Source organism: Pseudophryne corroboree, chromosome 2 (assembly GCF_028390025.1).
Source record: "Pseudophryne corroboree isolate aPseCor3 chromosome 2, aPseCor3.hap2, whole genome shotgun sequence".
Taxonomy (NCBI): domain Eukaryota; kingdom Metazoa; phylum Chordata; class Amphibia; order Anura; family Myobatrachidae; genus Pseudophryne; species Pseudophryne corroboree.
Window position 1 is genome coordinate 142,908,503 of NC_086445.1, and position 26,437 is coordinate 142,934,939.

The following is a 26,437-nucleotide window of genomic DNA, read 5'->3' on the forward strand; positions in this document are numbered from 1 at the left end:
CTTTGGAAATCCAGGTATCCAGTTCAACCCCAAAAAGCCGTTCCCCAGAAAAGGGGAGGGATTCCACATTACGTTTGGAATCTGTGTCCGCAATCCACTGACACAACCACAAGGCCCTGCGCGCCGACACTGCCATGACAGACGTCCGAGCATTAATGTTCCCCATCTCCTTGAGAGAATCACTGAGGACATGGGTAGTGTCCTGAATGTGCTTCAGGAGGGTTACCATAGTAACTAAGGGCATATCCCCCGAGAGGCCCCCTTGAATCTGCGTGGCCCAAGAATGAATAGCATGGGCAATCCAGCAACCCGCAATGACCGGTCTTTGTGAAAAGCCGGCTGCAGTGTATATAGATTTTAGGGTAGTCACAATTTTTTCCGATCCCCTGGATCCTTCATGGTAAAGGAGCCCGGGGCAGGCAGCACCGCCTTCTTAGACAGGTGAGAGACTGAGACATCAACCCCAGGTAGTTCCTCCCAAAATTTTCTACTTTCATGAGCAAATGGGAAAGTGCACAAAAACTTTTTGGACACTAGGGGGTAAATTTACTAAGATTCGTATTTTCCCGTTTCAGGTCAAAGTTCAATCACGAATGACATCGAAAGTGTAAAACTGCAACTTTTTGAATTTGTTACGATGGATTTACTAAGCTGTCGTATTCGGGTTTTTCTTTTCTTCCGATGTCGATGTCATTCGTGTTTTTTTTGTGTTTTTTACGGCAGTGATTAGCAAAACACTGCCGACTTTTTTACAATTAATCTCGGCCGGATCTGTGTGATCCGTGCTGGGGTTCTATTTTTTTTTTTTTTTTAATTAAACACTGTAAAATTTAAAAAAAAAATTGCGTGGGGTCCCCCCTCCTAAGCATAACCAGCCTCGGGCTCTTTGAGCCGATCCTGGTTGCCGAAATATGGGGGAAAAAATGACAGGGGTTCCCCCATATTTAAGCAACCAGCATCGGGCTCTGCGCCTGGTCCTGGTCCCAAAAATACGGGGGACAAAAAGAGTAGGGGTCCCCCGTATTTTTAAAACCAGCACCGGGCTCCACTAGCTGGACAGATAATGCCACAGCCGGGGGTCACTTTTAAATAGTGCCCTGCGGCCGTGGCATCAAAAATCCAACTAGTCACTCCTGGCCGGGGTACCCTGGGGGAGTGGGGACCCCTTCAATCAAGGGGTCCCCCCCCCCCAGCCACCCAAGGGCCAGGGGTGAAGCCCGAGGCTGTCCCCCCCCATCCAATGGGCTGCGGATGGGGAGGCTGATAGCCTTTGTTGTAAAAGAAAAGATATTGTTTTTAGTAGCAGTACTACAAGGCCCAGCAAGCCTCCCCCGCATGCTGGTACTTGGAGAACCACAAGTACCAGCATGCGACGGAAAAACGGGCCCGCTGGTACCTGTAGTACTACTACTAAAAAAATACCCAAAAAAAGACAAGACACACACACCGTGAAAGTATAATTTTATTACATACATACACACATACATACATACTTACCTTATGTTCCCACGCAGGTCGGTCCTCTTCTCCAGTAGAATCCAAGGGGTACCTGTTGAAGAAATTATACTCACGAGATCCAGGGGTCCAGGCTCCTCGGGAAATCCAGGGGTAATCCACGTACTTGAAAAAAATAACAAAACGGTGTCCCGACCACGAACTGAAAGGGGACCCATGTTTGCACATGGGTCACCTTTCCACGAATGCCAGAAACCCACTTTGACTTCTGTCTAAGTGGGTTTCTTCAGCCAATCAGGGAGCGCCACGTTGTAGCACTCTCCTGATCAGCTGTGTGCTCCTGTCCTCACTGACAGGCAGCACACGGCAGTGTTACAATGTAGCGCCTATGCGCTACATTGTAACCAATGCTGGGAACTTTCTGCTCAGCGGTGACGTCACTTTAGGTCAACCGCAGGGCAGAAAGTTCCCATCATTGGTTACAATGTAGCGCATAGGCGCTACATTGTAACACTGCCGTGTGCTGCCTGTCAGTGAGGACAGGAGCACACAGCTGATCAGGAGAGTGCTACAACGTGGCGCTCCCTGATTGGCTGAAGAAACCCACTTAGACAGAAGTCAAAGTGGGTTTCTGGCATTCGTGGAAAGGTGACCCATGTGCAAACATGGGTCCCCTTTCAGTTCGTGGTCGGGACACCGTTTTGTTATTTTTTTCAAGTACGTGGATTACCCCTGGATTTCCCGAGGAGCCTGGACCCCTGGATCTCGTGAGTATAATTTCTTCAACAGGTACCCCTTGGATTCTACTGGAGAAGAGGACCGACCTGCGTGGGAACTTAAGGTAAGTATGTATGTATGTGTGTATGTATGTAATAAAATTATACTTTCACGGTGTGTGTGTCTTGTCTTTTTTTGGGTATTTTTTTAGTAGTAGTACTACAGGTACCAGCGGGCCCGTTTTTCCGTCGCATGCTGGTACTTGTGGTTCTCCAAGTACCAGCATGCGGGGGAGGCTTGCTGGGCCTTGTAGTACTGCTACTAAAAACAATATCTTTTCTTTTACAACAAAGGCTATCAGCCTCCCCATCCGCAGCCCATTGGATGGGGGGGGACAGCCTCGGGCTTCACCCCTGGCCCTTGGGTGGCTGGGGGGGGGGACCCCTTGATTGAAGGGGTCCCCACTCCCCCAGGGTACCCCGGCCAGGGGTGACTAGATGGATTTTTGATGCCACGGCCGCAGGGCACTATATAAAAGTGACCCCCGGCTGTGGCATTATCTGTCCAGCTAGTGGAGCCCGGTGCTGGTTTTAAAAATACGGGGGACCCCTACTCTTTTTGTCCCCCGTATTTTTGGGACCAGGACCAGGCGCAGAGCCCGATGCTGGTTGCTTAAATATGGGGGAACCCCTGTCATTTTTTTTCCCATATTTCTGCAACCAGGATCGGCTCAAAGAGCCCGAGGCTGGTTATGCTTAGGAGGGGGGACCCCACGCAATTTTTTTTGAAAAAATAAGCACTTTCCCACCCCTTCCCACTGATATACATGCACGGATCTCATGGATCCGTGCATGCCTATCCAATCACGAATAAAAAAAAAAGGTCTGTTTTTTTTTAACACTTTTTTACGAGTTGTAATTTTTCACGGCAGTGTTTGTTTGTTTTTTGCTTTGCACTTCTTAGTAAATGACCGAGATTCATACTTAAACAGCCGCGTTTTGACCGATGGTGTATTCATTCGTAATTTTTTACTTGGACTTGCAAAAAATTACGAATGCCCTCATCTCTGCCGTGATTAGTGTTTAGTAAATTACCGAGATGACACTTTGATGAAAAAACGGCATCTCGGTCAAAATCGGGAGCTTAGTAAATTTCCCCCTAGGAATTTTTTGTCTGGATTTTTCCAGGCCAGCTTGAATAAGTCATCTAACTCTGGAGAACCAGGGAAAGTGACATTGGGCTTGTTTTGGACAAAGAAATAAGACTGCTGTGATGCAGCATCCTCTAGAGGGAGCTTTAACACATCCCTTATAGCCAAAGTGAAGGGTTCAATACCCTGAGCAGCATTAGGATCCCCACTAACAGGATCCAGGTCATCCCCATCATCTTGTATATCATCATCTGTATCAGATAACAGAGCAGGGAAACCACGCTTCTGTGGACCTGCATGAGAGGGGGGGGGGGGGCTGTACATCTGCCCTAGCAGCTAAATCTGCAACAGCTTGTTGTAGTAGCTGAGTCTTCTGCACATTAGCATTGAGCTGGGAAGACATATCTGACATCATAGTCTTAAGAGACCCTAACCAGTGGGGCTTTGGACCCTCTCCCCCAGCCCCTTCACTGATTTATGAAGACTGACTGCATTGTTCACAGGAAACAGAATCATTATATAATGGAGATAATCTGGTGTGACATACACTGCACAGCTTGTGTTTACCCATTTCTCACAGTAAGCACAATAACATACACATACACACAGACAGTTATAATGCAAGCCTGCCCTACTGTGAGAGGAGACAGAGAGAGAGAGGACACCAGCACACCCTGAGCTGCACAGCCCCAGTGAGGCTGTCAGCTTTCTAAAACACAATAAGCACTAACAATTTATGTCCTACAGAGGATCAGGATAGTGTACACAAGTGGCTCTCCCCCTTTGCTACACCCTGTACCAGTTTTCCAGCGTGTCTTGTGAGGCAGGAAGCGCTGTGTGTGCTGTCTGTGCTGCAGTAAGCAGAGGAAGGCGCCGAAATGCCTCAGGTCCCGCTCTGAGTTAGCTCTGCTGCATCTAATGGCGCCGGAGCTATAATGAATATTTATACTGGCAAAGTCTCCTATTTGGCTTAAAACATCACACAAAAGCTAGTCAAGCTCTTTTGTGCCAGTTCTACATGGGGGATCTTAGCCGGGACCCCCCGAGGAGGGTCCCGTACGCCGCGCCCATGGTCAGCCGCACTTTGAACCAGGGGACCCCCTTAGTGGGGCCCCCAGCTTGTACTCACCACCGATGTCACCTTCAGGCAGCATTAGGGGTGTGTGGCATGCTGCGGCTGTGACAGCCAAGGCGCAGTGCTCCGCTGAACAACAGCCCCTCAGGATGGTGGTCCTGCAGCGGGAAAGTGGATTTGCACCTCGAAAGGCCCGTGACCACCACCCCCCCCTTCTAACTCCCACAGCACAGGCATGCTGTTGCCCAGACAGCATACCGAGAATAATAAAAGATTTAAAAGAAATTGAAGAAAACTCTCTGGAGCTGCAGAGATGTGCATCCTCTCCTGAGGGCACTTTTTTCTAAACTACCTGTGGGATGGGGCATAGAGGGGAGGAGCCAGCACACCCAGTTGAAGAAATGTAAAGTGCACTGGCTCCTTTGGACCCCGTCTTTACCCCATCGTACTAGTTCCCCCAATATCCCTTATGGATGGTAGAGAAACATACATTACATAACCTCAACATACATTTTAAATCCCCATACATGCCTCATGTCTCTGTTTTGGGCACAAATCTTATGGCATTTTTAACCTCTGGTCTTGCTTTTATACACCCACTGAAAAATATACACTTACCTAAAGACTGTCAGCAGATCTACTTCCATTTTTTACCGGAGTTCTTGCTCTGCAGGCTTGCTCCTGTCCTGTAACACTGACAGACTCTCATGGAGTCAGCTCAAATCATCTGTGATTGGTTAGTTCATTGTAGACTCACATTTGCAATGAAACATTCTCTGCTTCCCGTGTCTAACAACCAGTCACTGTAGAGTCAATGTAGAGAAAAAAGGAAGGGGGCTAACCACTTGCCTTGCATTGTTGCATGGGATGCATACACCAAGGACATATGGTCTTTCCCTTATGCGGTTGCATCCCATGTGACCGCAAACTCTGATCTTCCTAAAGCATTTTCGGCAGGGACACTCGAGTCAGAAGAAATAGTTTCCTTTTCCTAGACTTGTCAGAGCTGTGACATTGTCTGTGTGTCTGCTGACATCACGTGTCCTTTATGCACCCCAGAATACTGATTGCAAAGGCAAATAATAAACTTCAAAAGTGCTGGGAGAACATATGGGAATAATACTACAGGGGAGAATCAGAGACTACAGGTGGCACTAAGACTAGATGGGGAGGGAAATGATACAGGGAGGTCAAGTGCTACCGAAGTATCTGCAAGCCAAGGGTAATGGGAAAATTCAACAGGGGTGGGAGGGGGGATAATGCTAGAGGGGGAATCAGAGGCTACATGGGGCATAAACACTAGAGGGGAAGGGAACTGCTACAGGGGGTCATGTGCTACTGACGTATCTGCAAAAATGATTGGAAAATTCAACAGAGATGGGAGGATAATGCTACAGGAGCTTGGAATAATCACATAGGGGATAGTAGTGCTAGACACACCATAGGCATTTTTTTTTAAATATTAAAATAGCCTTTAATAGATGTTCTTGACTTTATAACAAAAAAAATGATGTAATGGGCCAACTTCTGGAGAGTCCCTGCAGCTGCAACTCTATCAGCCCCTTTCCGACCAGTAGAAGAGCAAGGGAGTCCTGGGACAACACCCCCAACCCCCGGTCCCTGATGCCCATGATGTTGGGGGAGCTGAAAGGTCAGGTATGTCTTATGGATGCTCCCTGCCTTTTGGGTTGCCCTTGCCAGGGAGCACAGAAATATATAAAAGGTCATCATTGGTGGGGGGAGACCTAGGTGGCAGCACTGGCCGTGCACCCCTTGTTACGACCATGGTGCCTTTTTTAATCTGCGATGGCCTAGATTTCAGACAGATCACAGTTCATGTCAAAGAGAGGATCTATTTTTTGTAGATATAGAGTGAAAAAGCCAAGGTGGACTAGTGGTAGGTCCTTGATCACACTGGGCCTGATTCAGAGGTGCCGCAGATCAAGCATGGCTGCTATTTCTCATAGATTTTCAAGCGCAAAAATATGCAAATACCAGTTTAAGCATTTCCCTTGCAAACCCTGTAATACCCACTTTGCATATGTGAGAAATGCTCACATATGCTGGGGATCCTATTATGACCCCATCGACGCACCATAGGCCGCAACATAAACCTCTTTCTTAAGATATGACCCCTGTGGCTGCTGTGCTGCGAAAGAGATCGCAGGTGCATGCCGAAACACGCTCATGTCTCCACCCTTAACCACCCATGGATCACAGAAGCTGTCTCAATTAATAGCTATAACGCTATATCATATGCAAATGCATACACCATTGCACACCTAGGTTCGTGTGTCAGCAGTAAAGGTATCCTAGACTTTAGCGCAAACATTGGTGCTGCGTCCAACTCGGAATCAGGCCCATTGGCCCTCATTCCGAGTTGTTCCCTCGCAAGCTGCTTTTAGCAGCATTGCACACGCTAAGCCGCCGCCTACTGGGAGTGAATCTTAGCTTATCAAAATTGCGAACGAAAGATTCGCAATATTGCGAAAAGACTTCTCTGTGCAGTTTCTGAGTAGCTCGAGACTTACTCTTCCAGTGCGATCAGTTCAGTGCTTGTCGTTTCTGGTTTGACGTCACAAACACACCCAGCGTTCGCCCAGACACTCCTGCGTTTCTCCAGCCACTCCCGCGTTTTTCCCAGAAACGGTAGCGTTTTTTCACACACTCCCATAAAACGGCCAGTTTCCGCCCAGAAACACCCACTTCCTGTCAATCACACTCCGATCTCCAGAACAAAGAAAAAACCTTGTAATGCCGTGAGTAAAATACCAATCTTCATAGCAAATTTACTTGGCGCAGTCACAGTGCGAACATTGCGCATGCGCAATAAGCGGAAAATCGCTGCGATGCGAAGAAAATCACCAAGCGAACAACTCGGAATGACCACCTTTGTTCAGTAGTTTCAGAAGTTGCTCACAATAACAGACTGTAGTACGGAATCGAAGATGAAAGCACATAATAAACTTTCAGTCATTACTAAGAACACTGCTTTTCTAGCGCCATCTACTGACATTTATTTCACTTTCAAAGATGCCCATGAAAGTTTACTGTCATAATACCACTTTTCATAGCATTCTAAACATATTTGCAACTCTAGAGATAGCTAACTAATACAACATAAAATTGTATGAAATAGTTGTCAAGCAGATAACTACAGATACTCTGTACACAGTAAATTAATACAGAAATATAAATATAAACTATGGTCAGTAACATATAAAAGTGGAAAAGAAGACTTACGCATAATATACTGCATTAAGGATGGCTAGGAACATAGGGGGTCATTCTGACCCGATCGCACGCTGCGCTTCCTCGCAGCCATGCGATCGGGTCGGAACTGCGCATGAGTGGTGGTCCCATTGCGCAGGCGCGTCATTGCCCGGCGTCGGCCATCCCCAGACAGCGACGTCGCTAGAGAGTAAAGCAGTTGCAGTGGCGACTGCAAGAAGATTGACAGGAGGAAGGCGAAACCGGGCAGCAACTCACCGTTTTTCGGGGAGTGGTGAATCCAACGCAGGCGTGTCCAGGCGTTTGGAGGGCGGATGTCTGACGTAAATTCCGGGACCTGCATCGCTGGATCGATCACACAGGGTAAGTAACTCTTACCCTGAACTTCTTATACAGGAAACTTTTTTTGCAATAACAGGGCTGCACAAGCATTCGCAGCCCTGTTGTGCAGAAATACACTCCTCCATAGGCGGCGTCTAGTTGATCGCACAGGCAGCAAAACGTTGCTACGTGCGATCAACTCGGAATGACACCTATAGGGCCTAATTCAGACCTGATCGCTGCTGCAAATTTGTTAGCAGTTGGGCAAAACCATGTGCTCTGCAGGGGGGGCAGATATATCATGTGCAGAGAGAGTTAGATTTGGGTGTGGTATTTTGTTTCTGTGCAGGGTAACTACTGGCTGCTTTATTTTTATACTGCAATTTAGATTTCAGTGTGAACACACCACACCCAAATCTAACTCTCTCTGCACATGTTATATCTGCCCCCCTGCAGTGCACACGGTTTTGCCCAACTGCTAACAAATTTTCAGCAGCAATCAGGGAGGTCATTCCGAGTTGATCGCACGTAGCAACTTTTTGCTGCCCGTGCGATCAACTAGACACCGCCTATGGGGGAAAGCATTTTTACATAGCAGGGCTGCGAACGCTTGTGCAGCCCTGCAAAAAAAGTTTTGTGTGGAAGTAGACCAGGGTAAGAGTTACTTACCCTGTGCGATCGATTTAGCGATGCAGGTCCCGGAATTGACATCAGACATCCGCCCTCCAAACGCCTGGACACACTTGCGTTCGCCGCACCACTCCCAGAAAACGGTCAGTTGACGCCCTGGAACGCCTTCCTTCTGTCAATCTTCTTGCGGTCACCGCTGCAATCGCTTTATTCGTTCGCCGGGCAACAACGCGCCTGCATAATGTGGCCACCGCGCATGGGCATTTCTGACCCGATTGCACGGCTGTGAAGAAGATCAGCGTGCAATCAGGTCGGAATGACCCCCCAGGTCTGAATTAGGCCCATAGAGCTTGATTCAGATGTTTCCGTACATCTTCAACGGTGTGAGATCTGCGGATGCACAGATGCTGCAAGGCGGATCTGCAGATCTCGTTCTGTGAAATTGCTTGCAGTGCTCTGGATGACATTTCCTGATTGACAGGCTGCAGCCAGTCGGGGGCAGGGTAGGGACGTTGAGCATAGCAGCTCAATGTCGCCCTCAGAAAATGCCTTATAATGAAGATGATGCTTACCAGCACTAGCGAACAGGATGTGATCGCCCCAACTGCCCCCCCCCCACATACAGTGGGACACTATGAACCGTAGGTGGGACAGCGGGACAGTCCCAGAAAAACAGGACTGTCCTGTCTAAAGCGGGACAGTTGGGAGTTATGCATTATGGCAGAGGTACCCCACGCTGCTGGTTTGACTGTTATAGAGAAACTAGTTCCAGCATGTAAGTGCTTGGTGCTGGTAATGGATTTTGCAGGTGAGACCACATGCGAGGGGCCACCCGGCACAGGGCAAGGCTGCCCCACATGCCGGTCCTCCCCCTCTACCCGCTGAAATGTGAACGCTTTGCTAAACAGCAAAGCACTCGCATATTAAGGGTAGCCCTCTGTGAAGGCAGTTGCCAGGCCACCATATTTTGGGTTGTAGCAGCTGTGTGTGATGTCACAGCCGCTGCAGCCTGCCCCGCAAATGATCCAGATACACCGCCGTTGTCCAGATTGTAACACCCCAATGCCAAGTCACCGCCTTCAATGCCGCCCCCCCCCCCCCCTGTCATTACAGCTTAAGTCCTGTGCTGATGTCCCAGCGACTTGCCAATGGTATATCTAGTGGAACAAAGATTCCTTATTGCAGCTAATTGTGGCTATAAGGAATCTTTATTTTCTGGTGTTGGCTGCAAATTATAATATATTGAGCCCTGAGGTGGGGAGTTTTATCAAAGCTCAGAGAGAGATACATTTGTAAGAGATACAGTACCAGCCAGTCATCTTCTGCCTTAAATTTTACAGGCTGTGTTTGAAAAATGACAGGAGCAGATTGGTTGGTGCGTTATCTCTTGCAATTTTATCTTTCTCCATGCTTAAAAAAAACCAAAAAGTTTTATTATAATTATTATTGCATTTTCTTAAAAAGAATTCTCTCCTCCTTTCTTTCCTTCCTATATCTTACACAACAGCAAAGCTGTAGCTCATTAGCAGTACACACTTTGATCTGTTGTCACACAGTTCCATTCCAAGACTCTTCAGCTGAAGGGGGCTGCAAAAGAGGTTTGTGAACTTTGACAGCCGTCAGTAGTGACTGTAGCAAATCAAGATGAAATTAGTGGAGAGAGATCTATCCTAGTTCAGCAGCCCCCTTTGTCTTTCTTTCTCGGTGCCCCATTGACAGCTGGAACCCAGAGGCCAGTGCCTCTGATGTCTCTGAGTTATGCCACTGCTCTCTAATCTGCAGTTCATTTGACAGCCTGGTATAATGAAGAAAACTTGTCCCCTTTTAGGTTGTTTATTTTTTGTGACACTCTTGTCCACATTGGCTAATTTTAAATTTCTATGTTAGTCTATTGATACATAGCCTACCACAATTGATGTGTTGTAGTAGTTTCTCCATGTCTTACTTGGATTGCGATTTTGAGTTATGATTATTGCTTTACTTTGTTACTTGACTGTTGTTAATTATTGTAATTTGCAGCCTTCCAATAAAATATTTTGAAAGAATAATAAAATCCAGATGGATCCTGGTGAGTATTTTAACTCTGATCCTAACCGTAACCCTAACCCACCGCTCCCACAGCCTAACCCTAAGCATCCCCCAACCACAGCCTAACTCTGCCACTAGTGCCTAACGCTAACACCAGTACTTACTGTCAGCATCCGTCGGAATTCTGACCAGTGGGATGCCGCTATTGGCATTCTGACCATTGGGATTTCAACCACCGGGATCCCGTATGCATCCCAGGAAAACTCCACCGTCAGCGATTACCGTGCTAATTTAATTTTGTTACAGTAAATGCCCTAACCTCCCATGCTTAAGTAAGCTTAGTATTAGGCCGTGTACACACGGTGAGATTCGGACTTATCCGATTCTCACTGTGCGGCGGGGGGCCGGGTCGGCACTTAGCCAGTATCGCAAGCACATAATGAGTGTGCTTGCGATCCTGGTTCTGTGCGATTTTGGCTAAGTGTCAATCCTGACTATCTCTTCTATAGAGATAGTCAAGATTGACTTGCCTGCACAGCCTATTTTTTCGGCCGATGCCGACCGCGCGGGGCCGCGCATCGGCATCGGATCGGGATCGCAAGGTGACTGTCACCTTGCGCTCTGCACTATATTTTCTTCCGATTCTGACTATATAGTCAGAATCGGAAGAAAAGATCTTACCGTGTGTACACACCTTAAGACTTAGGGATCTATGTACTAAGCCCCGAAGAGTGATAAAATGGACGGAGATAAAGTACCAGCCAATCAGTGCCTAACTGCCATGTTACATGCTGTGTTACTTACTGTAGGAGCTGATTGGCTGGCACTTCATCTCTGTCCACTTTATCTCCATCCAAGACTTAGAATATAGACCCCCATAGAGGGGAATGCACTCTCTTCAGTTTTTCTATCGTTTTGCAGCGCAGATATAAAGTATGTTTGTTATTTGCTTAATTAATGTTCTATCATCCAGTAATTTGATGAATTTGTGTTGGACAGATTTACAGTGTACCAGGGAATTTACTTTTATTAAATTAAGCATTTTAATACATTTTATTATTAGGAATGGTAAACTTCATTAAATTCCCGCATTGCTATATTGTCTTGTTTTAAATACCTGCTGATATATTATTACACATAGGAGTCTCCTTCTTTGATTAAATGCATTAATTGAACTCATTGCTCCAATCAAGGGTAATGGTCGGGATCTTTTTAAAGATTACAGGGTCACCCAGTGCAGCCCCGGAGGTGAATCAGATTGCCTATCATTGTACTATGGGCTCTATGAAGTTGTATTTATTAAATACAAAGTGCAGCCAAACAGCAGTTGCTATAAATTGCAGTGTTACTGTTGTGCTGGTTTAATACATTCTCCTACAATTTACCATAAATGCTATTTGACTGAACATCTTCATTAAAAAGTCCTATCACAACAATCTAGCGTGGTCATACTTATCAGTAAAAGCCATTTATTTATAGGTAGCATATCATAACATCACTGTCTACTTTTAAGGTGACACAATTTAGCAGAGGTGGACAGTCAGTATAATAAATCATACAAAGAATAAAGACATTCAAGGGTGATGGAGAAGGTACAGACATGAGACAGAGAGTAGAGAGGATCCTGCATGTTAAAACGTATGTTAAAGCTTAAAAAACAAAAAGAGCTAGAACGTCGCATGGTAACTTACAGTGCCATAGAGTCAGCTGGGGGGGTTTGGTGCTGAAGGGGGCGTGGTCAGATCTGGGAGGCCATGCATTTCATTATATCACTTACATTTGCTGTATGTAGAATAATTAACGGACAGCAATTAGAAACCATTATGAAGTGGAGAACATTTGGACGTTACATGTTATGAATCTATGGCCCTCATTCAGAGTTGTTCGCTCGGTAAAAATCTTCGCATCGCAGCGATTTTCCGCTTAATGCGCATGCGCAATGTCCGCACTGCGACTGCGCCAAGTAAATTTGCTATGTAGTTAGGAATTTTACTCACGGCTTTTTCATCGTTCTGGCGATCGTAATGTGATTGACAGGAAATGGGTGTTACTGGGCGGAAACAGGCCGTTTTATGGGCGTGTGGGAAAAAACGCTACCGTTTCCGGAAAAAACGCGGGAGTGGCTGGAGAAATGGAGGAGTGTCTGGGCGAACGCTGGGTGTGTTTGTGACGTTGAACCAGGAACGACTAGCACTGAACTGATCGCAGATGCCGACTAAGTTTGAAGCTACTCAGAAACTGCTACGAGGTGTGTAATCGCAATATTGCGGATACATCGTTCGCAATTTTAAGATGCTAAGATTCACTCCCAGTAGGCGGCGGCTTAGCGTGTGCAATACTGCTAAAATCGCCTTGCGAGCGAACAACTCGGAATGAGGGCCTATGATACAAAAATATATATATTTTTATGTTGATCTTGTACATTTCAGTGGACCTTGCAGTGAATATGGTTAATGTAAATTATGTCTTGGTCTCTCCCCATTCCCAGATGTTTGTGAGTGAAAAGATACTGAGCTCAAATATGTAGAGTCTAATTTAGCAGCAGAGCCATAGGGAATTTGCATGTTATCATTCAAAATAACTTTTCATGTTTATTTTGTACATGTCTGTGGACCTTTCAGTGAATATGATTACTGTCAATTATTTCTAGGTCTCTCCCAGTTCCCAGACATTTGTGAGTGCAAAGACACTGAGCTGGAATGTGTAGAGGTCAATTTAAAAGCAGTGCCGTACGTGTCAAGCAATGTAACAATTTTGTAAGTAGACAACTGCATCCCTCTGATTCCTAACAGCTTTCTATCATCTCAATAATTCATCAATGGCAGCCCTCATTATTAAGTACTGGATCATCCCATACAGATACTCCCCAACCCTCGCACTTTCCACGAACCTTTCCATAAATTAATAATAGGCAGTTCTTGAATCTAGATCATGTTGCCGGAAATATTCTCCAGATGTACACTGTTCATTGTCATAACAATAAATACATATAGATATGTCCACGTATGCAGCAGCCTGTCCTCAAATCAAACGGATCTATCTAGTGTACAATGGACATTGCAGCTAAACTGCACCATGGCCTTTCCATAGATTTGTTAACAAAATGTAGATTATTATCCACGTTGCTGATTACTATGCAGGATACCCAGGAAACTGGCCTTGGCAGAGCATGCAGCTGCTGTGTGCGACTCAGACACAAACTTGTGCAAAAGATGGAGAACCGATATGAGTGAGCCCCGCCACGCATCGCTCAAGGCTTCGCTGAGCCTAATCTGAGACTTTATAGCAATTCTTACAGGACAAAAATACTAATCCTAAATGCCAAGTGCACCACTAACTGGCTTTGTACGCGGCTAAGATGAGAATAGGATGCTAAATTTAGGAAAACGTATAAAAGAACAGGAGCCATGGTGAAGACGAGCATCTGAGTTTCAGTTGTGCCATGTGTCACATGGCACATGGGTGTACAGATGTGTCCCCGTGCACTATTGCTGCAGTCACGCCAAACCTCCCTTCCCATGCTACTCTGCTTGCAACAAACGTCTTTTTCACTGGAATGTGTATTTGAATTGCAATGTGATGCAGCAACTGCATCAAGAGAACTACACTGATTCATTTGATACTGTATGTGACACGTTTATATCTGTGTGCAAAGGAGTCTGAGGGGGAGACGTACTAAGTATTGGAGATTGATAAAGAGGAAAGAGAGAAATCACCAGCCAATCAACTCCTGCCATGTTGCAGGCTGTGTTTGAAAAGTTCAGGAGCTGATTGGTTGGTAGTTTATCTCTCTCCACTTTATCACTCTCCAAGGCTTCGTACATCTCGCCCTAAATCTATATACAAAGTGCTATGATGTATCGGATGCAGCTTTTTTCACTGTCAAGTTCCGTTGTGTTTCATACACAGATTCAGATTCAGTCGCACACAGATATACAGTACATGCATATACAGTATGATGCATTTGAAATGAATCAGTCTCATAAATCTGTTTTGTTGGATCATATTGAAATGATCATGCACATTCTTGCATAAAGATGCTATAGCACATGCTGCAGCTCACTAGTTCCACATAGTATTCCACATGTATTAAGAATCCTTCTAAAGCAATGGTATTACCTGATCCATAGGTGCAGTCCCATAGGTTTCTCAGTAGGTGCAGAGATCCAATTTGTAGCAGGGAGAGAGATTCGGGTCCAAGAATATGCTTTAACTGGTGGACGTAAAGTGGTTGCAGATGTGTCCAGATTATGCCAGAAAGGATGATATGGAGATAGTTGGCTCTTGTGAACCTGCTTGTATCGAACTTAAGACAGCTATCTCCATATGGATCAGGTAATACCATTGTTTTAGAAGGATTCTTAATACATGTGGAATGAGCCCAGCCAGTATTGTGATTAAGCACCTTATTGAGGAGAATATTTGTGGCTTTTACTTTCCAACAATCTAAATTTGTATTTTTTTACTTTGATTTGTGGTAATCATCCCTCTTCTTTTTATGAATCTATAATAAATTATTATTTTTATTTATTTATTGTGAAACGTCCTTTTTAATTATTGAATCAACTGCCGGCGCCAGTATCCTACTCTTCCTTTGCATATAATTCCAGGGTCTGACCACCCCTATACAGGCTGCCGCTGACAGCGCACTCACATTCTCTTTTTCCACTGGTCATAATAATGTGACTTGACTGTGTAGTTGAGGTTCTGCATATGTTCTGCAATTATGTGAGCATTCCCTTACTGTCCTTAGCCTACTCCCTCCTTTCCCTCCTCTGTTCTGCCTCTCCAATGACATGGAGTCACAAATGCCAGAAACACACGTCTACAATAGCACAAATGCATGATTTGGCTTTGTTTACAGAGAGTGATCTCACGCACGTTGTGCTACATAAACTGGTGTCGTTTTTATTTAGCCTCAGCCAAATAAGTAGAACTTGGGAGTGCAGCCGTTAATATCATGTAACAGTGACGTCCGATGGTCTGTTGCTACGGTTGGACTGGCCATTTGGCAATTCTGGCAAATGCCGATGGCCTGATAGGTTGCTCTGGCTGTCGAGTGGCCTGCCTGTTCCCAAGCAGCTTTGCCTCCTGACACTCTGCTCGGCTGGTATGCTTAGACAGGGCGTAATGAGAGGCCACTCCCCTATCATGCGCGACATACCTCCATAGCGGCTGCAGCAGCGTCTTACGGATCCTGCGGTGGTCAGACGTCTGTTTCTACACCGTTCTGGTAAGCACTCCTCTGCTATCCCTAATCCTATTCCCCCAACCCCACCCCACGCAGCCTAACCCTAACCTCCCCCTAGTGCCTAACCATAACCCTCCTTACTATAAATCATAAATAATAAGTATTCCCTGAATGTATCTACAGGGGCCTGCTGCAAAAAACAGTAGGCGATATCTGCTGCGGTCTCTCAGTTTCAACTACCTGAATTTACCAAGCTCCAGAATGCAACGCTTGTCCCTGTGAGCTACTGTAATACCAGCTGAAGAAGGAGTTAGCCATTGTAGCACAAAAGGCACCAGGGGGTATATTTACTAAGGTCCCGAAATTAATTTGAATCCATTCCAGTTCCTTTTTTTTCCTATACCCCTTTTCCACTAGCTGTTTTACCCGTGTTTTTGCACGGGGGCGCGCATCAACACGGATTTTTAGTAGGTGGAAACGGGTCAACACGGGTTGAGTGACCCGGGAATCCAACCCGGCTATTTACCTGGGTAGAACACGGTAATGACACGGATAGCGGTGCAGTGGAAACGGTCATTACACGTGTTTTCAGACCCGAGTAACGCTCTGAGACGCTGATTGGTGCTTCTGGGGCACTGGAAGATGATGTCATCCCTGGGAGACACGCTGGGCACATGCAGGCATTGAGGCAGCAAACAAAACACTCTGAAGTCGCGCTGGGTACATACAGATCTTTTTATTGCAGCAGCTTCCAGACAATATACAGCAGCAGAAGCTCCAGCACAGCAACATGGCTAGCCATATCTGGTCAGACACAGAGATCAAGGAGCTGCTTAATATTCGGGGAGAGGAAGAAATAAGAAGGCAGGTGACTGGAACAGTTAAGGATGCTATCGTCTACAAGAACATATCCCTTATGCTGGCAGAAAGGGGCATCCAAAAAACCCAGCAACAAGTCGTTAACAAATTGAAGGCACTACGCAGACAATTCACCAAAGTACACCACCATAACCGCAAGAAAAGTGGTGCTGGGCGTATGGAATGGCCATATTATGACCTATGCTATAGTGTCTTCGGCAAAACTGCGATAACAAATCCCATAGCACTATCGTCATCCAGCTCTGCCAGTCGCCAGATGTCAGTCGACGAGGACTGTGACGAAACACAGCACAGCCTTCCCAGCTCACAATGCAGCCCATCATCCCCGCTGCTTATATCGGACAGCAGTTTTGAAGACTCGACCGTCAATGATGATTCCATCAGTGCCACTATTGAGGACGTACCACAGTCTCAGGCGGAGACGTCGCAACCCCCCAAGACCACGACTTTGCGCTCAAATAGTAAGTATTACCATTACAATTACAGTTGCAGCAGTCCCTATATGTAAAGGCATGGTAATGTTGCAGAGTATAGCTAGTGTGCAGGTGGGAGAAGGCCACAGACACGTATATGATACCACTGCTATTTTTTAATAGAATCATGGTAATGTTGCAGAGTATAGCTAGTGTGCAGGTGGGAGAAGGCCACAAACACGTATATGCTACCACTGCTATTTTTAAATTGTTGCTTACATTCTGTTTCATCTCCTTCACAGTCTACAACGTTCCACAGCGGAAAAAGAAACTGAACAAAACAGAACAAACGGTCAAAGCAATGAAGTCCATTATCTTGGATCACCTGCGTGAGGCAGATAGTGAGCTCAATGCCCAGGAAGATGCACGGCTTGAGAGATTCCTTGCGTCAGAAAAAGAAATGCATCAAACTTTTATGAGTCAGTTAATGACCATGCATGATAGGCAGATGACATTTTTTGAACGCACGTTTGCACGTACCATAGGGAATACCACACAAACACAACAGCAAGACACAGCCTACCCACAGCACCCATATGGTCCATACAACTATGAGCCTCCCTCAAATCCCCCAACACAAATCCCGCAGTCCTCAGAATTTCGGGTATATAGACAACTGCCCTAGAGCAGCGGGTTATAAAACAATGTTTGTGTTTTAAGGTTATGTTTGCACTGTATCCTCAACCCTGATACCTACAAATGCAAACATTATTTTGATTTTACAGAGTGCCCTGTTGGCACTTTAAAGTTTTATAGTGTTACCTCAGAAAATGGGCAGTGGGATCCAGATATTTGGGCTACCTTTTTATATTGTTACCTCAGAAAATGTGCGGCAGTGCGATCCAAATATTGGGGGTGACCCGATATCTGCCAAACCAAACATTAGGTTTTTTTTTATACAGAGTGCCCTGTTTGCACTTTACTCTTTTACCTCAGGGCAGGTGTCTTCACCATGTGGCCCTCTAGCTGTTGTGGAAACACATAGCAACACATGCTGGTACATGTTGTTTCACAACAGCTGGAGGGACACATGTTGAAGACCCCTTGCGTTATGTGGAATTTTACATGTTTGCACTTAAATATTTTATAATGTTACCTCAGAAAATGTGCGGCAGTGCGATCCAAATATTGGGGGTGACCCGATATCTGACAAACCAAACATTAGGGTTTTTTTTATACAGAGTGCCCTGTTTGCACTTTACTCTTTTACCTCAGGGCAGGTGTCTTCACCATGTGGCCCTCTAGCTGTTGTGGAAACACATAGCAACACATGCTGGTACATGTTGTTCCACAACAGCTGGAGGGACACATGTTGAAGACCCCTTGCGTTATGTGGAATTTTACAGTGACATGTTTGCACTTAAATATTTTATATTGTTACCTCAGAAAATGTGTGCCAACTGTTTAAAAGGAAAAATATAATAACAACTTTTGAACCAAATTTTTATAACTGAAAAAACGAAATAAACAAAAATTGTTTGCACAAAAAAACTTGTCTGTTTTCTCTACTGCAACATTGTTTGAAGATTAGCTGCAATGGTGGCCCTTATGCACTCGCTGGCAGCCTCATGCCCCCCCACCAAGCCTGGTGCATCATGTACAGTGACCCCCGCCCCATGATCATGTACATTCCACTCGGGGAGAAAGTTTTCCTTTTGTATCTCACATATGTTATGGAGAATGCAGCAGGCCGCTACTATATCTGGCATTATTTTCAAGTCCACATCATTCCTCTTCATGAGGCAGCGCCAGCGTCCTTTTAAACGCCCAAACGCATTCTCCACTGCCATACGGGCCGAACTTAGGGCATGGGTATATGATGTCTGTTCGGGGGATAAGTGAACATGCTGGGTGTAGCCCTTCATTAGCCAGCGCTGTAATGGGTATGCTGCATCACCAATGAGATGGACCGGGATGTCCACACCATGTACGATCACCGATTTCTGTTAATAAAACATTAATATTATTACAGGGGTAAAACTTGACTATTGGTTTATGGGGGAACATTAGTTTAAGTAGTAAATAATCTTACCTCTCGAGGGAAAAGCCATCCACCAAGCTTGTCCTCAGCAATACTGTAAAGATCGGAGTTGGCGAGAACCCTTGCATCATGTGACCGTCCGGGCCACCCTATGAAGACATCTGTGAAACTAAAAATAAAGGTTTATGCATTATCATAAAACAGGCCAAGCCTATTTCAAACACATTAGTGAAACAGTGCTTACCAGTATTTGTGGTCCACTACAGCTTGCAGAACAATGGAATGCCAACCCTTACGATTGTAATAGTCTGCTGGGTTGTCATGGGGGGCGATGATGGGGATGTGGGTCCCATCTATGGCACCAGCACACTGTGGGTAGCCACGCTTCTTAAACCCTTTTATAGTCTCATCTAGCCGCTGTCCTTGTGGCAAGGAAATAAAGCGATGGTACATGGTATCCAGCAATGCCCGCGTGACCTGGTAGACAATCTTGCAGACCGTGCCAATCCCTACTCCAAATAAACTGGAAACTGTGCGATACTCTCCAGGGGTAGCATACCACCAGAGAGCAATCGCTAATCTCCTGGCTGGCTCAATGGGCTTACGGAACCTGGTGGTCTGCATGGTTATTGCGGGGGACAGTAGTTCCAAAACATACTCGAATGTAGCGCGAGACATCCTGAAGTTTGACATCCACTGCTCCTCCTGATATGCTAGAATAGTCTGCATGAATGCTTCCCCATGTCTGCGATCTCTCATCCACATTCTTCGGCTTGGTGTACAGTTCATTGTTATTAAAGAAATAACAACAGTGGATGATATACGCGCTCTCCTCCTTTTCAAATATTTGCGTCGATAGGTAGCCCTCTCTGCAAAGAATTGAGCTCTCCTTCTCCAGCTCTGCAGTAGGTAGCACAAGGTGAAAAGCTGCATCAAGCTGTCTGTAGCAGAAAGCAGCAGTAAACTGCAAACAGTCTGCGACTCCATGCTAGACACAGCTACTGCACCGGCGTCCATTGCTGCAATGCTGTGAGCAGGCCCCACCCCTCCCTTTTGGTCCTTTTGATGACATCATCTTGATGAGACAGTAAAAAGTCCATTTGTAATGACAGCAATAGGCTTTTACAGAGCTTACCCGGGTTAAGTGGAAACAGATCAGACACGGGAATAACCCGTGTCGAAGTGTAGTGGAAACGGGGGAGCCGACACGGGTTGTAGCCGTGTTAAACATCCCGGATCGGACACGGTACGTAGGTGGAAAAGGGGTATAAGGGTAATCTCGGGAATTTACTAAACACCAATCTCGGCAATGTTGGGGCTATTCGTATTGAGATACACTGCTGACCACACAAATATGAATGAATAGACTATCGGTCAAACACGGCTGTTATTTTATACAACTCGGTAATTTACTAACAATTCGTATTCTCAATCACTGCCGACAATAACCAAACACTGCCAGGAAAGCATAAAATCGTAAAAAAATGGAGCTTTCAAATAGACCTGCCTTTTGCTGGCGTGTTCAGATTTTAAAATAGAAGTATACACACCAGCCAAGCACATAAGGGATAACCAATGTGTGAATCAATTTAAAACAATAGTGGTTACACCCATAGAAAAACTTATATCACCATACAATAGATGACCGTTCCGTTGTAATAATTCTGGTGTCCCACAAATGGTTATCTTCACATAGACGGAGATATATTTGATTTTACTAGCAGCGCATCTGAAAGAAACACCTCTACTTTTAACATGGACTCAGTGGTCACAAGTATATGGAAGAGCTTTAGAAGCGCAAATAGAACAATTATCCTTAAAAACAAATAGGTTTTAATTTACAGGTCGCACTTTCAACAAATAAAAAGACAATCAGCGTGTAACAAAATCCCACACTGGCAAGGTGGCAACGTCTATCAACGAACCCGGTGTTCCACAATCCGGGTAAGGAGCACAGTACAGCACCGGCAAAGTCTGTGATGTCAGCTCAGCCAAGGGGGAGTCTAGAAGCAGAGCCACGCTTAATGTGTTTCGGATGCGTACATCCTTCGTCAGAAGCGTGGTTTGGGGCTCTACAAACAGAGTATATATACCTAAAAGTAAGTGACCACAGGCGCATCTTATCACCGCTAATCAGTAACTACGTTCAGCTACAGCTGTGTCGGAAGTCTCAGCGCCGGGAAACAAAGTGACGTGTGCGTTCCACCTTCCCGGAAGTGCTCCTCCTGTGTACCAGGGATTAGTTCTTCTCAACAGAGCGTTCCACAGCAGAATGCACTTAACGTCACAGCAGCATATCATAACGGTGAAAAGGTACCCATTAACAAAAACACAAATAATGAATCCGTAATTAAGCAATATAATCATGATTTACACAACATAATAAAAATCACATTACATTAAAATACATAAATGAATCCATATGTATAAAGGATATACATAGATGAAATAAAGTGCTGCAATAAATATGAGGTAGGAGAATAAAACTTAATAAATAGACAGAAAATCGGAGTCGAATACATCGGATAGATGGGGTAATGAAAAACTAAGTTAAAAAGCATTTTAATTCGATTTCACCATTGCATCCTTGGGAACCATTGCATCCTTGGGAACCATTGCATCCTTGGGAACAAGTGTCCCCAATTGATGAATCCATCTCATCTCAGATTGAGAGAGACACTTTTCTATATCTCTTGTTCTTAGTTTGGGTAATATCTGTTGAATACCCCAAAAATTGGTTAAGTGACCCTCATTTGAATTATGTTTAAGTTTGAAGTGATTAGATACTGTATGTGTCTCCAAGGATTTCCTAATAATAGGATTTTGGTTACCTACCGGTAAATCCTTTTCTCGTAGTCCGTAGAGGATGCTGGGGTCCACATTAGTACCATGGGGTATAGACGGATCCACCAGGAGCCATTGGCACTTTTAAGAGTTTGAGAGTGTGGGCTGGCTCCTCCCTCTATGCCCCTCGTACCAGACTCAGTCTAGAAACTGTGCCCGAGGAGACGGACATCTTCGAGAGAAGGATTTAACACAGATAGTGGCGAGATTCATACCAGCTCACACATACAATGCACATCAAGCTAAATTAGCTTGAAAACTTAGCAACCGCTGAAAACATTACTTACCAAGTAACAATGCAGTACTTAACTAAAAACAAAGTTGTACTGAACCAGATAACTGCAGGAATACGAAGCGCTGGACTACGAGAAAAGGATTAACCGGTAGGTAACCAAAATCCTATTTTCTCTTACATCCTAGAGAATGCTGGGGTCCACATTAGTACCATGAGGATGTACCAAAGCTCCCAGAATGGGAGGGAGAGCACGGAGGCTCCTGCAGAACTGATTGCCTGAACTTCAGATCATCAGAGGCAAAAGTATCGAACTTGTAGAACCTTGCAAACGTGTTCGACCCAGACCGAGTTGCAGCTCGGCAAAGTTGTAAAGCCGAGACACCACGGGCAGCCGCCCAGGAAGACCCCACCTTACGAGTAGAGTGGGCCTTGACAGACATAGGACACGGCAATCCTGCCATAGAATACGCATGCTGGATAGTGAACCTGATCCAGCGAGAGATCGTCTGCTTAGAAGCAGGACACCCAATTTTCTTGTGATCATACAGGACAAACAGAGAGTCCGATTTTCTGTGACGAGCAGTCCTCTTCACATAGATTCTCAGAGCCCTTACAACATCCAAGCACTTTGATGAAATTGAGGAGTCAGTAGCCACTGGCACCATAAAAGGTTGGTTGATATGAATTTCTGACACAACCTTCGGAAGAAACTGCTGACGTGTCCGGAGCTCAGCTCTATCTTCGTGCAAGATCAAGTATGGGCTTTTACAGGACAAAGCCCCCAACTCAGACACACGTCTAGCAGAAGCTAAGGCCAACAATGTGACAGCCTTCCATGTAAGAAATTTGACCTCAACCTCCTGTAGAGGCTTGAACCAGTCCGATTGGAGGAACTGCAACACCACGTTAAGGTCCCAAGGCGCCGTAGGCGGCACAAAGGGAGGTTGGATGTGCAGAACTCCCTTCAAAAAGATCTGAACCTCAGGGAGGGCAGCCAAGTGTTTCTGGAAGAAAATGGATAGGGCCGAAATCTGGACCTTCACAGATCCCAACCTCAGGCCCATATCCACACCAGCTTGTAGGAAGAGGAGAAACCGTCCCAGCTGAAACTCCACCACAGGAATTTCTTGGACTCACACCAAGACACATATTTTTCCAAATTCGATGGTAATGTTTAGATGTTACTCCTTTCCTAGCCTGTATCAGGGTAGGAGTAACCTTGTTCGGAATGCCCTTTCGAACTAGTATTGTCACAACTGAGGGCCTGAGCTGACGGGAGGCAGCCTCAGTTGTAGGGGCTGAGATGTACCGGAACCTGGGAGGTTGTATCAGACCCCTGGACATGTAAGTAACATGAAGAATAACCGCCCGAAGGCGTGACCACGACAACTTGAATAAAAGTCAATGATGTTTATTTATGACAAACTCCATGCATCACAGTAGCAGTAAAAGAAACATAAAATCAGCAGAGAAATAATACAGTTCCTGGGTACTACAGGGTGGCAGGGGCCACAGAGCTCTGGTAGTATGAGACAGTTCTTATTATCTGCGAGTTGGAAAGTCCTTACCAGGCCCGACTGTAGCAATGAAGAAAGCCCAGGATCGTACCAGCTGGTGTTCCAGGGAAAGCTGGACTGCTGTAAATAAAATAGCTGCTGTGGGTTCTGGTTGGAACCAGACAGATGTTGGCACGGAGTGGATACTGGCTGGAACCAGTTAAATAATAAATGAAGCTTGAGAGCGATGCAATATGAATGAAATGTAGAGCTTGAGAGCGGAGAAATAATAATACCGGTGGAGAGTGGTAAACTGTAGAAAGGACACCGGCCCTTTAAGAGAAGCTGTACTCTGCTGGAAGCTGGGCTGGAAGCAGGTAAAGTTGTGGCTGGAAACAGATGAATCCAAAATGGATCGGAGAGTCAGGCTACACCGCAGGTGGAATGCTGGTGCGGGTCTCTATGGTGGAAGTCTTGAGACAGGAGCTGGAACCTGGAAGACAATCACAGGAGAGAGACAAACAGGAACTAGGTTTGACAACCAAAGCACTGACGCCTTCCTTGCTCAGGCACAGTGTATTTATACCTGCAGCAAGGAAGGGATTGGCTAGGCAATTATGCAGATTAACAATACTGACAACAGATTGGAGGAAATGATCAGCTGACAGAATCCAAGATGGCTGCGCCCATGCAGACACTTGGAGGGAAGTTTGGTTTGTAATCCATGTGGTAATGAAAACAGTAATGGCGGCGCCGGCCACTGGAGACAGGAGACGCCAGGCAGACAAGTGCACATCCAACCACGCGGACACAGCGGAGGCCGCGGCTGACGTAATCCACTCTGACACTCTGCATGCAGAAGCTCAGGGACGGCGGCGGAGGCCGCGGGAGACGCCATGCCAGATGTATTATGGCGTTACTGTGACAGCGTCTCAGAGAGACAGGAGAGGATGCAGGAATGTGAACATTAGGATAACAGATGGGATCCGGTGCTGGAGCGCTGAGCCAGCCTTAGGAGGCATCTGATGGGTAAGAAATGGCGTCCAGATACCCGGATCGTGACAGCACCCCCCCCTTTAGGAGTGGCCCCAGGACACTTCTTTGGCTTTTGAGGAAACTTGGAATGGTATCTCCGGACCAAGGCAGGAGCATGGACATCAGAAGCATTGGTCCATGAACGTTCCTCAGGGCCGTAACCCTTCCAGTCAATAAGATATTGTAGTTGACCGTAACGGTGACGTGAGTCCAGGATCTTAGCCACTTCATACTCAACGCCTCGTTGAGTTTGGACTTTCGGAGTTGGAGGAAGTGAGGAATGAAACCGATTTAAGATCAGCGGTTTCAACAGGGAAACATGGAATGTCCTGGGTATTTTTAAGAATGGAGGCAACTGGAGTCTGTAAGCAACAGGATTGATGACTTGTTCAATCTTGAAAGGACCGATATAGCGAGGTGCAAACTTCATACTGGGAACTCTTAACCTCAAATTCTTCGTGGATAACCATACCCGATCACCCACCTTGAGAGCAGGAACTGCTCGACGCTTCCTATCCGCAAACTTCTTGTACCTGAACGATGCCTTGAGCAGAGCAGATCGTACGCTCTTCCAGATATTGGCAAACTGATGCAAGGTGATATCCACTGCGGGAACAGAAGTTGCTGGAAGCGGTTGGAACTCAGGGACTTTAGGGTGGAATCCAAAGTTAGTGAAGAATGGTGTTGAAGCAGATGAAGAATGATACTGGTTGTTATGACAGAACCTGGCCCAGGGAAGTAATTGAACCCAGTCATCTTGAGAGGAGGACACATAGATGCGGAGGAAGGCCTCCAAGTCCTGATTCACCCTCTCGGTTTGACCATTGGTCTGAGGATGGTAAGCCGTGGAAAACTTTAGCTTGACTTGGAGGACTTGACATAAACTTCGCCAGAATTTGGCTGTGAATTGAACTCCTCGATCTGAGATAATTTCTTCAGGAAGACCGTGGAGTCGGAAGATCTCTTGTATGAATACTTGAGCCAACTTGGAAGCTGACGGAAGACCGGTGAGAGGAATGAAGTGTGCCATCTTGGTGAACCGGTCAACTACCACCCAGATGGTATTGAACTTGTTGCACATGGGTAAATCTGTAATAAAATCCATCGACAAATGGGTCCAAGGTCGACGGGGAACAGATAGTGGAACCAGTTGCCCCGCAGGCGACTGGCGGGATACCTTATGTTGAGCACACTTTGGGCAAGATGCAATAAACTCCAAGACGTCCTTTTTCAGAGTTGGCCACCAATAGGACCTAGAGATAAACTCCAGGGTTTTTTGGATACCTGTATGTCCGGCAAAACGGGAAGCATGGGCCCAATGCATGAGCTTCTTCCTTAGCATCGGTTTCACAAAACTTTTCCCTGATGGGGGCGTAGAGTCCATCCCTACCGTGGAGAATGCCAACGGATTTATAATAGGATGCTTGTCTGAAGACTCTGACTCATTTTCTTGCTCCCATGAGCGGGAAAGGGCATCGGCCTTGCGATTCTGAGAGCCCGGACAGAACTGGAGTTTAAAGTCGAACCTGGAAAAGAAAAGTGCCCATCTGGCCTGACGAGGGTTGAGACATTGTGCGCCTTTCAAATATAAAAGGTTCTTGTGGTCTGTAAGTATGGTGATTGAATGAGAAGCTCCCTCCAACAGATACCTCCACTCTTCTAGAGCGAGCTTGATGGCTAGCAACTCCTGGTCGCC

General features: G+C 45.9%; 1 protein-coding gene across 3 annotated transcripts in view; it reads left to right on the top strand.

Moving 5' to 3' along the window:
* The window catches only part of RXFP2 (relaxin family peptide receptor 2), a 589,575-nt gene that overhangs the window by 416,233 nt on the left and 146,905 nt on the right, over positions 1 to 26,437 (top strand). For all 3 annotated transcript variants that reach the window (XM_063951765.1, XM_063951767.1, XM_063951766.1), the window contains exon 4: positions 13,258 to 13,363. In XM_063951765.1, coding sequence (XP_063807835.1) covers positions 13,258 to 13,363 — 106 coding nt within the window. The remainder of the gene's footprint in view (positions 1 to 13,257; positions 13,364 to 26,437) is intronic.